This window comes from Ornithodoros turicata, chromosome 5 (assembly GCF_037126465.1).
Source record: "Ornithodoros turicata isolate Travis chromosome 5, ASM3712646v1, whole genome shotgun sequence".
NCBI classification, from domain to species: domain Eukaryota; kingdom Metazoa; phylum Arthropoda; class Arachnida; order Ixodida; family Argasidae; genus Ornithodoros; species Ornithodoros turicata.
In genome coordinates, this window is record NC_088205.1 from 72,062,026 (window position 1) to 72,074,512 (window position 12,487).

The following is a 12,487-nucleotide window of genomic DNA, read 5'->3' on the forward strand; positions in this document are numbered from 1 at the left end:
AATTTTTCGAATATCGAAGCGAATACTTATGTTCGATAATAATTCCGAATTGAAAGCTTTAGGGAATAGCAAGCCCACATCGTGGCTAACCTTTCCCTTCTCTTTTTTTTTTATTTTTACTTTGCATTAAACATATCCCCCTCCCCCCCGAACCGAATACGAATTTCAGTAATCGAATTTCGAATCGAATTCAATATGCCTCTTCCCCACCGAATATATTAGAATAGATTGCCGCGCAAAAAGCCACGGAAGAACATACAATTAATCTACCGCCAAACCGCCAGAGATAACTGCTTAAATCCACTTCCTTAAGTAAAAACGAGGTGTCGCAGCACTCTGCTTTGTCCTCGTTTTCTCTTGGGGCCCTCCACCTCGCTTTGAGTGCATAGCGCACAGAATGTCCACTACCATGGTGGCGCAGTACAGGTTGCCAGATCTACAACGAGCCTGCCAACGGGGCGCTGAAATATGTTTCTATTCCAGCCACCCGAGTAGCGAGCGAACGACTATTCTCCGTTTGCAACCCTATACTGCCACATCCAGAAGGGACAGACTCCTGTCGAAACACATAGAGCAGCTAGTGTTTCTGCACGGCAACACCATCTTATGAATGCATACTGACAGAGATTTGGCGCTTGCATACCGTTGCAAATTAAAATAGTATTTCTGTTCTCTGCTTACGTTTCTTATACGTTTGTACTTTATTTACGCCCAGCCTATGCGTGCAAACCGTTCCATTTTGCAACTATTCGCCTCGTTATTCGCTTCGGTTTTCAAACTACTATTCTCGCGGGTCTACTTAGAGGGAGAAAAAGGACGTCGACAATGTTGCATACGCCATAAGTAATCCATCATCATGCACATGAGACATAAAATAAAAATAAATAGAAAAAAGTTGATACTCCTCGGATGCTGGGAGGTATATTAGCTCAATCAGCACACAATGGACCCTTAATACGCACCGTCCGCACTTTGTATTGCCACGTTTGGGGCTCACTAGAAACGAGCACTATAGGCTGCGAAGTGTCGCGTGGGATCCCAGAGGCCACAGTGGCTTTTTATCGCAGCAGCAAAATCGGGAAATATTGGTTGCCCGTGAGCCTTCGTCACCAAAGACAGCGTCAACGGTATTGCAAACAACTGTAAGATCTACAGACGCATGTATTTCATGAGCGTTGCTTCATCCCATGGGACGTTTACATCAGAAAAAAAGGAAAAAAAATACATTCCTCTTCTCTGAGCCACTTCTTATCAAGACAAGGAAGTGTGTGACCAAACACACACTTCCACCTCGCAACCTCCAACCGCACACCTCCAACTGAAACACACTTCACTCCTTAGCTATTTCCTGCCTTCATGCAATATCCGCTCGGTTTTTTCTACCAACGTTCTATATCGGTCTCCAACTGCGTCAGCCATCGACCCAAACACACCAGCTCACCGTCGAGACGCGCCCTGCGACAAATTTAAACACACCCCCAAAAATGAAACGAGCCGTCTCCCATAAACTCCAGCCGCAGTGAGGTGACACACCAAGAACGCCGACGCAGCAGGCCCAAACCGGTGACGTCAGCAGAATGTGGGGGGTGTGCAGGGCTGCTGCTCCAATCCACGCGCTGTGCCTGTCCCATCGATCGAAAGCGAGCAATGAGATGACGTCTCTGCGACGAGCCCCCAGCGCACCCTCCATACATCGACGACCTCGTCGCCATTCCGGCGTTTAAAAGTCATCGTCCACGTTGCGCTTGAACTGTGCAGGTGCGCTAAAATTTGTGGCTGATATACGCAGGTAAGCGTGTTGGTTTGTGATTTTGGCTGGATGTTTTTGCCTTGAAGTTGCTGAGGTGTTGCTATGGTTACCGACTTCAATCCGACTGGCAGACGACGGCTGTTGGCGCGTGCGGTTGGACTCTACTCAAATGGCGGGTAATGGAGATCGCGTTTCCATTTGTCTGGGTGATGTAACTGCTTCTGGTTATGCCGTGTGGCGTGGTTGCTGTGGTTGCTGCAATATTGGGACGACGTAGAAATATTTCAGGCTGTTCGAAGTGTGTGCAGGACTTTCAGGAGAAACACGATAAAAATTTCATGCGTTTTTTTTTTAATGCAAAGAAAAAAGAACTAATTGTCAACGAAACAGCTGTTTGTTCCTCGTCAATAACGGCGTTTTGTGTCCTTTCCCATCCAGTGGCTTGCTGTTTCTGGTCCCAGTCACTTCTTGTAGTTAAATAAATACTTCGATGGATTTAAATAAAGTTTCTAAATTGTTAAAATTTTTAATTTATCATACATTTTAGTACAGTAATAGAATTTAAGTTCATGCGGTTATTCGCGAACGACAACAAATAGAAACAACACTGCGAGGGGCAGGCCTTTTAAATTCCCGTTTCAACTTTTTTTCTCCTCTTATTTGCCGCGTTTGCATTAATTTATTTATTTTTATTTCCAATATTGTTAGTATGCGTAGCAGCAAAAAGAAGTTCTCAGCTGTAGCGTTAGTTTAACCGCCTCCAACAAAGGCTCGAATTCAATGTAAGCGGGACGGTAAATGACGTCGATGAACTTCAAAATGACAAGATAAATGTGCAGGAACGCACAGAAAGGTTAGAGTTCCTTCGAAGACCTCAGGGAGAATAAGCCGTTCTATTCTCAATGAAAAATAGGAGAATAAGATAAAAGAAGCGATATGATCAAATATAGGCTCCTATTGAGACGGTGAGGTCTTGCTACTTCTCAGGGCAAAGCAAGCATCAAAATTTTGCGCCCTGAGCGGAGGTCTCTGTGTTGCACACAAACTCATGCAGTACATTGTATGTGAACGTGGAATGTCATCGTAATACGCACAGCTGCTGAGCCTCTATAACAATGGAGAGCTGCAAGTGAAAAGTTCGCCACGTTGTAGTAGGTAAGCAGGATAAATTTACGGAGGATATCGAAAGAGTTACTTATCCTAAACAGCAGCTCCTTTTTTCCTGCCTCCCTCCCTCCCTCTTTTTTTTATTTTATTTTAAACGTCAAACATGCCCGAGCGTTTCGTGATTTATCCCCAATATCCTTCGTTTAAGATGCCGCTTGATAATGCGTATGTGCGTTTCCTGTTTATACAACAAGAAACTGGACACTTTTGCGTGATACAGTACTCAGTGCGTGATACACGTGGAGTGGTTGAGATACGCAGCAGCGAAAACGTGAAAGGGCATATTTTCCTTAATGTCTACTTCTATACACTGCTCTCTTTCTTTCTCAATATCACCCTAATTTAATTTTGCGTTGACAAGCTAGATGAGAAGCAGGTTGAGACTTCGTGTTATGTCTGTCCATTCGTGTTCCCTAGTCTCGGTGTTTTACATAATGAATCAACTTGACCAGCTCGCTTGCTTCTTAGCCATCTTGTCAAGATAGATGTACCTGCTTGAAGCTGACATCTCTCCCGCTCTCTCTTTTTTTTTTTTTTTTTTCCTTTACTACATTACATCATCCATCTTATTTCTTTCTTTCTTCCTTTCCTGTTCTTATTTTATTTTTGTACACTGGTCACTAGCCACTCCAGTGAAAGCAAGTACAAAACGATCATATTTTATGAAAATAATCGTGTCCGCTTTTGTTGTTCTGTGTTTTAAAGATGCGCGACGGATACGGGCGCCCTTGACGCCCGATGTTTTCGAACGTACCACGAGCCACGCTTTGCAATATTGGAACATTTCTAACAAAGTAACCGACTAAAGCACTACACCTAGCAAGGTACGCGGCTCTCGAAGACTTCGAATTTTTACTTTATCTGCCGCACAAATACAGCGAGGCTTTGTGTCGGACCTGACCCTTTTAATGTCCCAATGTCACGCAACGTTCTTTTGAGAAGGTGTTAAAATTCGCTACTAGGAATTGAGTACAACCCCACAAACTGACAGAAATTGAAGTAAGTATCAAAGAAAAAGGAACAAACTATAAACGGTGAAACGAAAACGTAAAATGAATACTCAACAATCCTCTTGAGGCAACATATTACACATTATCGATTTACACTTTACGTGTCCACCGCACAGGCTGGACCTCATATGATCAATGATGACATTGATCATATGAGGTCCAGCCTGTGCGGTGGACCTCATCATTACGGTAGCATAGCAACAAGACGGGACGTATCGACGATCGAGAGATATTCGAATTCACACGGAGGCTCCTTGTTTCACCCCAACGTGTCATAAAATTCGATTTCAAAATCTTCTTGTCTGAAGGTTATGGAACCAATACCTCAGGGGAGATTTTGCCGTTACTTCTGAGCACTTTTATCAAATTTCATTCGCGAGAAATTGAGAGAGAGAGAGAGAGAGAGAGAGAGATAGTCACGATGGTATGCCAAGTCATCCTCACGTTTTTTTTTTATGTAAATTTATTTTTTTACAGAAAGTATATGCAGAATTTACCCCATTCGAGCACAAAAGACATTTACTACTATACAAAGGTAAAAGCCGGGAAAAAAATTGCGAAAGCCGTCCTGTCGAAAAATTCGAAGAAATTCGCAACCAAGCTCACTTCTGCCTCAAGCTATTGCAAGATGCGGCGGAAGGAAAAACGGTCGCCCACCCCTTCCTGTTTCCCTCTCTCTCTCTCTTCTTTCAGGAACTTGCGGTTGCAATCGTGTTGCCGTTATCGGAAGAAGGTTGGAAAAGAGAAAGTGAAAGGGCAGACACTATCACCCTCGCATCGTTTCTTCGGTACTATCTTCGCATCGTTTCTTTGGCAGCGCGGTTGGGAGCACGGAATGACGGCTTTAACAATTTTTTTTTTCTTTTTTTTTGGGGGGGGGGAGGTAGGGGGTTTACCTCTGTAGTAGAGAATGCATTTTGGGCTACAATGGGATAAATCCTGCATGCGCATTCTGTTTCTGCAAAAACTGAAAAAAGGAAAGAAAAACAGAAATGAAAAGCAACAGATAAGAAACGAAACGTCTTGCTGACTTGGCAAATTTCGGAGCTCAACTGGGAAAATTCAATTGATCGCGAATTAAATTTGACAATAGTGCTCGGAAGTAATGGAAAAATCTCTCCTGATATAATTCGCGTTGATCCCATAATGTTCAGACAAGTATATTTTTAAATCGAATTTTGCCGCACGTTCGGTGAAACAACCTGTATACGCTGTCCTACCACGTAAACACATTCCCGACAGGACGATCGGTTGTGAAAAGAGACGTATCAAATTGAAAGGTCTTCGAAGAAAGTCGCACGATTTGCAACATCGCATAGCTGTTAGAGGTTGAGACACCTATTCCCGGTGGAGTAGGCAGAAAAAAACATCGGGAGAGGTTCTATGGGGACATTACATGCGGGAAGAGGATTTCACCGTCGTTCCCCGCTCCCAAATGCATTATTAAAGTGAAAATTTCGGGGGGGGGGGGGATTGAATCACTGAATCACAATGCTCATCTTCTCTCCCCCCCCCCCAAAAAAAAAGGAAAATAATTGAGAAAGTTCAAAGATTAATCAAAGAAGGACAAGGACAACAAGAAGGAAGCAGAGACAATCCTGAGAACTTCGGCTGGCGCAAATCCGTTACCATTTTACAAGAGGTCAGGATTCACCATGAGACTACCTTGACGACATCACCAAGGAGGCCTTGAAGTCCTCAAAGCGACATCCTTACACTACCCACGTACAAATATACCATTCACACCGCCACGCCACTTAAAAGAAGCATTCGACACCATCGAAGCGCAATATCCCAATATCATCAATGATGTTCTGCCGGTCACATAAATTTCCAGAGTAATCAAAGCCTCTCCTACCGCTCTCAATTTCAACGTTGACTTGCAGAGGGACCTTTTTTTGGAATCCCAGTACTATTCATGTCATCAGAGATTCCTAGAACAATGGAAGAATGTTCTCGAGACACGGGGTGTGACGTTACAAGCGTGCGGCGTTACACGACACATGACGCCCTGATGGTGTCTTCTGCGTGCGGTTGCGTGCATGTATTACGTCGACGGCGTGAGGTCCCTGTGATTTGATATACCTGAATGCGGACGGCACGACTGTTGCTGCCACACGGTACGTTGTTGTGACGTTGCATTTCGCTGCCACTGAAAAGTGCTGCGTCTGACTAGACGATTGTTTTGGTTAACCATTCAGTGCAGTGAGTGATTTCGTCAAACTTTCTAGCGTAATGTCGCTCTGAAGATGTCGCGATGTACCACATTCTTTTTCACCTGCGATACTAACATTTTTAGTTCAGACTAGTATGTAGCGCAAACTCCGTTGCTCTCATTCTAAAAGTTGGCTACCCATGACATTCTTTTGTGCTTCCTTCTTTCTGCGTCTTTTTTATTAGCTTCAGATAAGAAGAGAGACCAGTGTGCGTCAGCTGGCACGGTTGCCTAAGTGGTTACGCGATTCTAGACCAGAAGAACTTTATGTCGCCCGTCCCAAAGAGTCACGTGGATTTGTAAACCGACTTCTCATATTTCGTTGCAGTTGAGTAATTGTGACACGTACACATGGCTCGTTGTGGAGGATTGCGGCAACATTTTTTTCTTTAAAGCCGCACCTTCAAAGTGACACAGGAAGTGCGTGTTGGGCAACGGCTGACGTTCTGATTTCTATACGCATCTTTGTTAATTAATCATGCCAATTAATGGACGTCTAACTATTGCTCTAATTAAGTAGTATTTACTACCCGTAGGAGAAGGGTGATGCAGAATGTGAGCGTAGCAATAAAGACTAATTATCATTATTTCTCACTACAGATCTTATTTGAGGAACGCAGTGCAGTGAAAGGCTTCAGGATGACTATAAAGGAAAACCTGGTACGAATGTCCAAGTATGCAACACCTAACATGGAACTCGTCCCACTCAAGGCACACATGTTCCTTTTGTTTGGAGGTAAGCAATGCTGTGGTTTGAATACACGTACGGAAGGCTGCTCCTAGAAACGATTCTAATGCCTAGCGAAATGGGAGGTATCGGGAAGACTACAATGAACGAACAACTGGATGCAGTGGACAATTGCCATTCAACATCGAATCATTTGAATTTTCAAATGATTCGCCTTGACATTTCTGGACACCATCGGACTTCGATCGTTATTCTGAAAGGGCTCGTTATTTTATTCCCCACATCCACACCAGCAATGGGGTAGAGTATCGCCTCCGGCGATGGAACTCTCCACTCTCCATCTCAAAATAAAGTTGTTGTTGTTGTTGTTGTTCTTTTCTTTTTATTATTATTTTTTTATTATTGCTCTCGACCGGTCATCATAGTATATCCGAAGCCATGCGCGCATCAGTTTGTGATATTTGATATCTGATATGAATGGGCAGTCGTCCTTCCCACATTTCCTGGTATGAGGCTGCCGCCTAAGTCATGCGCAATGTATTTTTATTGATATGCTTAGTTAGGTAGTTAGTTTTTAGAGTTGAGATGCTCACTTGTACCGAGGGCACCTACTTGCGACTTCCCCTGTGCCTGTGGCATCCACTTGGCCATCAGGAGCTGAACCCAGCTTACGTTCGTCTTCCATCACCAGCCACTACTAATTGGCTCCTGAACACCAAATAAGTGCCAACACATGCTCCAACGTCACGTCTGTGGTTATCAACACGAACTTCTTTCTTTCAGACATTGATCTTTAAAGTGATAATTTAATTGGCTGATCCTCAAGCTAATATAGATAGATCCCTTAAGGATCAATGCCGGCCATGCATACACGTCCCCCTCAAGTTGTGTCTTCATGATATCTGATTCCTCCCACCTGATTTTTCTTTCAGCCGCAGTCGGTGTCATGCCTTTCACGTCACTCATTGCCAAGCAACTCGGCATATCAGCTGGTCACATCGGCATCATCAACACGACTCTCCTCTTTTTATCAATAGCCATAAAGTTTGTAATCGGATCCATCACAGACAAACTGCAGAAGCTTAAACTGGTCATCATTGTGGTCATCGTCTTCGAAAGCATCTTCCACATCCTTATAATCACCCTGCCACCGATAGGCGGAAATGACGTCACTGAGAATGTGAGCATTTCAGGCTGCGATATGCACAACAGGACTTTCAGCATCTGTCTAGATGAGGCGTCACCAGCTTCGTGCGACGTTCAAGAGTACCACCAATGCACACTAAGCTGCTCAGCTGATTTCAGCGGCTCCGGTTCGTGGGACACTGAAGTACACTCGAATGTCCTTTGTGAAAAAAATAAGTGTGCGTTAGAACGCTTTCTACCAAACTCGTCCTTTGAAAATGCGTGTGTGATACCGAACCCCGCGTGTTCCGTGACGTGCACGCCGGTTACAAAGCCGAACCCGATCTTTCGCGCGCAATTTTGGCTCTTCGCCCTATTCAGAATCATCTCTGGCATGGGGTTCGGAGTAGCAATATCTTTAGCAGACACTGCAACGTACTCAATACTCAAGGCCAATAAGGAAGACTATGGAAAGCAAAGACTGTGGGGGACAATAGGGTGGGGTGCGATGGCGCCGGTAGTCGGTCTTCTCAACGATTTACTGACAAACGGTAGTTCGCACGTGGACTACTCACCTGGTTTCTATATCCTTGGCGCCTTCGCTGTGCTGGACATCTTGGTACTTTTCTTCTTCTTGGACATTCCTGCCACAAGTCCATCCGATCAACTCCTCAAAGACGTCAGCAGCGTACTGGCAAAGCCACGGGCAATATTCTTCATCTTCTCGGTATTCAACATGGGCTGTCTCATGGGTCTCATCTGGAGCTATGCCTTGTGGTACCTTCAAGACCTGGGCGCATCATCGACGCTTCTGGGACTAAATTTGGCGGTTCAGTGTTTCGGCGGTGAGGTTCCGGTCTTGTTCTTCTCCGGATGGATTATTCGTAAGATTGGCTACGGCAAAGCGGTCAGCCTGTCCATAGCTGGTGTTGTGCTACGGTTCGGTGTCTACAGCTTCGGAACAAACCCATGGGCCATGCTCCCCGTTGAAATAACGCACGGACTTTGCTTCGGACTAGTCTACGCAGCCTTAACAACCTATGCCAGTGTGAGTGCTCCACCTGGAACTGAGGCTACAATGCAGGGGATACTGAGTGGCACCTTCGAAGGTCTAGGTAAGGACTCGTGACTGCAAAGCCCATGACAGGACTTTGGATGCCTTTCTTCCCTTCGTTGCAGGACCGCGTCACAGTTATTGTATGCTAAGGCTTTCATGCTCTTGCAGGTGTTGGCACTGGAACTCTGGTTTGTGGACAGCTGTTCAACTTAGTCGGAGGACGCCAGACAATGTACATCTTCTTCATCTACTCTGTAGTATGCTTATTGGTTCACGTATGCGCCGACTTCTTCTTGAGCAGAACTGCAACGAAAGAAGGTGAGCGGCACAGATTCGGTGTACATAACGACAGAGAAGGACGCCCCCTTTTAGAAGGCGGTTGATTAACGAGTAATAAAAAGAAAAGAAAACGCGAAAGGCAGATTGTGATGTGGGCCGACTCCATTAGGCGCAGCATTGGTTCGTCAAGGAAATAGTTGCTCGTAACTCGGAGAAGCACTTCATGGTGACCGGCCCTCTACAAGACCTGCCCCTTGCACACTTGTTAACTGAAAAGCTTCCTATTGAGGTTAATCTACCCCAAAGTTGAAGTGGCTGTGGGCTTGTTTCACATTGTCTTTCTCTCTCTCTCTCTCCCATTAAACTAATGTTGGCACTCGTGAAACTGGGTACATGATGCACACGAAAGCGTTTGCTGTGGCCTGCTCTTCCAATTATGGTGTCCATTTTGTGGCGTTTAGTGGCGTGAAGGAAGTGTTGGTTGGTTGGTTGGTTGGTTGGTTAAAATAACAAGGGGAGGAAGGAAGGGGGAAGGGAGGGAAGGAAGTGTCTTGGAGGACCACCTCAATGTTTAACGTTAAAAGATTACTTGATCGTTTTTATTGACGGCTCTTATGATCTTCTTTCTTATCCATGAAGTAATTGGCTGCCATATCCTATGCCAAGGCTTTCTTTCTTTTATGATTATCTGACCTGCAATGATTTATGTCGTTCGGACTGTAAACCCACGTTTCTTACATAAAATACGTTACGCATTGTCTACTGTCACACGTATTCATTCACTGTCCCTTCTTCTCTGCAGCCGTGAAAGCACGCACCGTTATGGTGGATGGATCCGACGCAGCTATAGCATTGCAGTCGGACAGCGAGCGCCTGTCTTCAACAGAGAAGTCGAGCGCAGCAAATGGAAGTCCCTTTCTCACGTACGATAACAGTGCAGCTCTCAAGCATAACGGAACTACAAACTACGTCATAGCTTAATTATGCGGTTGGTAGATTCCATCATCGTTCACAAGTGAACGCCGCTTGTATATTTACATTCACAACCACAAGGAGGGCAGAGAAGGGCATTGCACAGGAGCTTTCATTGACTTTCACAGAAACGGTATTAATTTTGCGTGACCCCGTGCATTCCGCCTTCTACAAATATTGCCTTCTAAAGTATCATGGCACAGTGTACACTACGGTGTATGTCACCCCAATGTGAAACTAAATATCAGTAATGCCGTCAGTGAGCAAATAGATGAGGTTGTTTTCCCGTTCACACACATACTACAAGCACCTGGCGTGGCTAAGGGAGTTGCTGCTTTTATTTTCTCGTCGCTGTTAATTACGTCAGTACATCAAGGTATTCAAAGTACGTAGGCCAAGGCTTTCCTACACTGCGTGAGGTTCATGTTTGGTTAATATGCTTTGCCGGATGTTCCTGCGTATTTAGTCTGATTCGGCTACAAAATTAAATTTTGCCAATGACACTGCGTCAGAAAGTGCCAAGAAACGAAAGAAACAAGTCGCTATTTGATGACTATCACTCATATGGTAACGCTCGACAGGCTAAGCATGAATATAACATCATGCTGCTGTAAAAGCTGCTGTATATTACTTGAAGTAGAAGACGACATTACCTTGAGGACGAAGAGACTCACAAAGACGACATGAACAACTAGGCTAAGCATAGGCTAAGTATCGCTGCCTGTGCATGCAACCAGTGCGTACGTATATAAGCATACAAGGAGTCCAAACACCCATGCTTGGCAATGACGAGTACACATATACTCCGAGACAGCACAAGAGTTACAGTCATAAAGGTATATCTCCGGCAGCGGAGAATATAGTTCGCATGGTGAGAGTGGAGCATACAAAAAGATGGCGGACGCCGGGAAGACGTAAGATTCGATTTGCGTGTTTTATTATCCCGAACATTTTATGTATTTGCTTTTAAAAGAATGCGCACGTGCTCTAAGTACGTCGTCTCCGACGAATATTTTGAGACGTGATCAGCGTAAAAGCAACAGTTTAAATCATATACAGGCGCACTACGCAGTGACTCGGAGACGGCGTCCGAGACGGCGTCTATAGATTAGGACATCTCGTCTTTAGAAAGGACATCTTTAGATTTGTGGGCGGAGTTGTACCTCTAGGAGTCAACTTGTCCCGATGTTTACGCCACGGGATTTCTAACTTATGAGCCATACTTGGCGGTAGCGTATTAGCTCTGCAAATACTTTACAAACCGTGTGGAAAAAAATAAATCTGTCATGCGGATTTACACTCACTACCCTCGAATAAATGTGCAGATAAGCCAGCATTTCTGGAACTGGATATACATATATCATTTCTCATTTGTCATATCAGTATGTCGCAGCTTGTGTTGTCATGAGGTGATATAAGGTATGGTAAGAAGGCGGAAGGATACAAATGATAATACTGGCGTATTCTCAGCAATCCTCGTTTCACTGTATAATAACGTGGAGGAAGTGTACAGGTGATGTATATGACGCCCATGTTGGTGGTACCTTTTGTACAGGAATGAGCAAGATTTTACTGATGTACATAAATTGCGAATAAAATTCAGTATACGCACCAACTAACTTGTTCTCGTGGCACAAGAGATTTTCTGTTGTGTCTGCGTCGATATGCTTATCGATGCGATACGGACGCCGTCAAAGAACCAAGGCTGCAGGGGACTTACAGATAGTGTTGAATTTAGAGTGCTGGAAAAATCTGATTAAAAAAAACAGGACAGATTCACATGTAATCGGCGGGATTTCGTTTGCATACATGACTCTGCCAATTTATGACAACTGTCGTTTTAGGACACGTGCTTTAGGATAACAATTTTGTTCCAACAAGCAAACTTTGCAGAAACAGCTCACAGAGATGCTGTGACATGCGATCGCGCTCGTTCCAGTTACACTGTTGGTTTGTCAACTTTGCAGTAGCGGATCTCAAGTCCACGCAAGTAACTTCGGGAAGTAACTTTCAAGAGAATCGTCCATCAGAACAAGACGAGAACACGTCCTCTGTTGCAGTACGCAAAAGATTCACCGCTTTTAAGCACGCACATGCTTAACATCCTCAGCGGTCAGAGTTAGCACGCGTAATTACCAGTGTAAGGGAACCTTGTAGTTATTCTCAGCCCATGGGAGAGTCTCCCTTGGTGGAGTAGTAATAGGAAGAAAGATTTTGCGTCCTG

At 44.6% G+C, this 12,487-nt stretch overlaps 1 protein-coding gene across 3 annotated transcripts; it reads left to right on the forward strand.

Annotated features, from left to right (window-relative positions):
* The first annotated feature begins 1,689 nt into the window (after window positions 1–1,689).
* Window positions 1,690–11,874, forward strand: LOC135394716 (major facilitator superfamily domain-containing protein 6-B-like). 3 transcript variants are annotated; one of them, XM_064625601.1, is made up of 5 exons: window positions 1,690–1,789; window positions 6,743–6,878; window positions 7,763–9,070; window positions 9,181–9,330; window positions 10,094–11,874. In XM_064625601.1, exons 2-5 carry the CDS (start codon window positions 6,782–6,784, stop codon window positions 10,270–10,272), a joined length of 1,734 nt encoding a protein of 577 aa, XP_064481671.1. In that variant the 5' UTR covers window positions 1,690–1,789; window positions 6,743–6,781; the 3' UTR covers window positions 10,273–11,874. The 3 variants fall into 3 exon arrangements, with proteins under 3 accessions (XP_064481671.1, XP_064481672.1, XP_064481673.1); XM_064625602.1 differs by lacking the exon at window positions 1,690–1,789 and adding an exon at window positions 5,964–6,047; XM_064625603.1 differs by lacking the exon at window positions 1,690–1,789 and adding an exon at window positions 6,054–6,132.
* The last annotated feature ends 613 nt before the right edge of the window (window positions 11,875–12,487 follow it).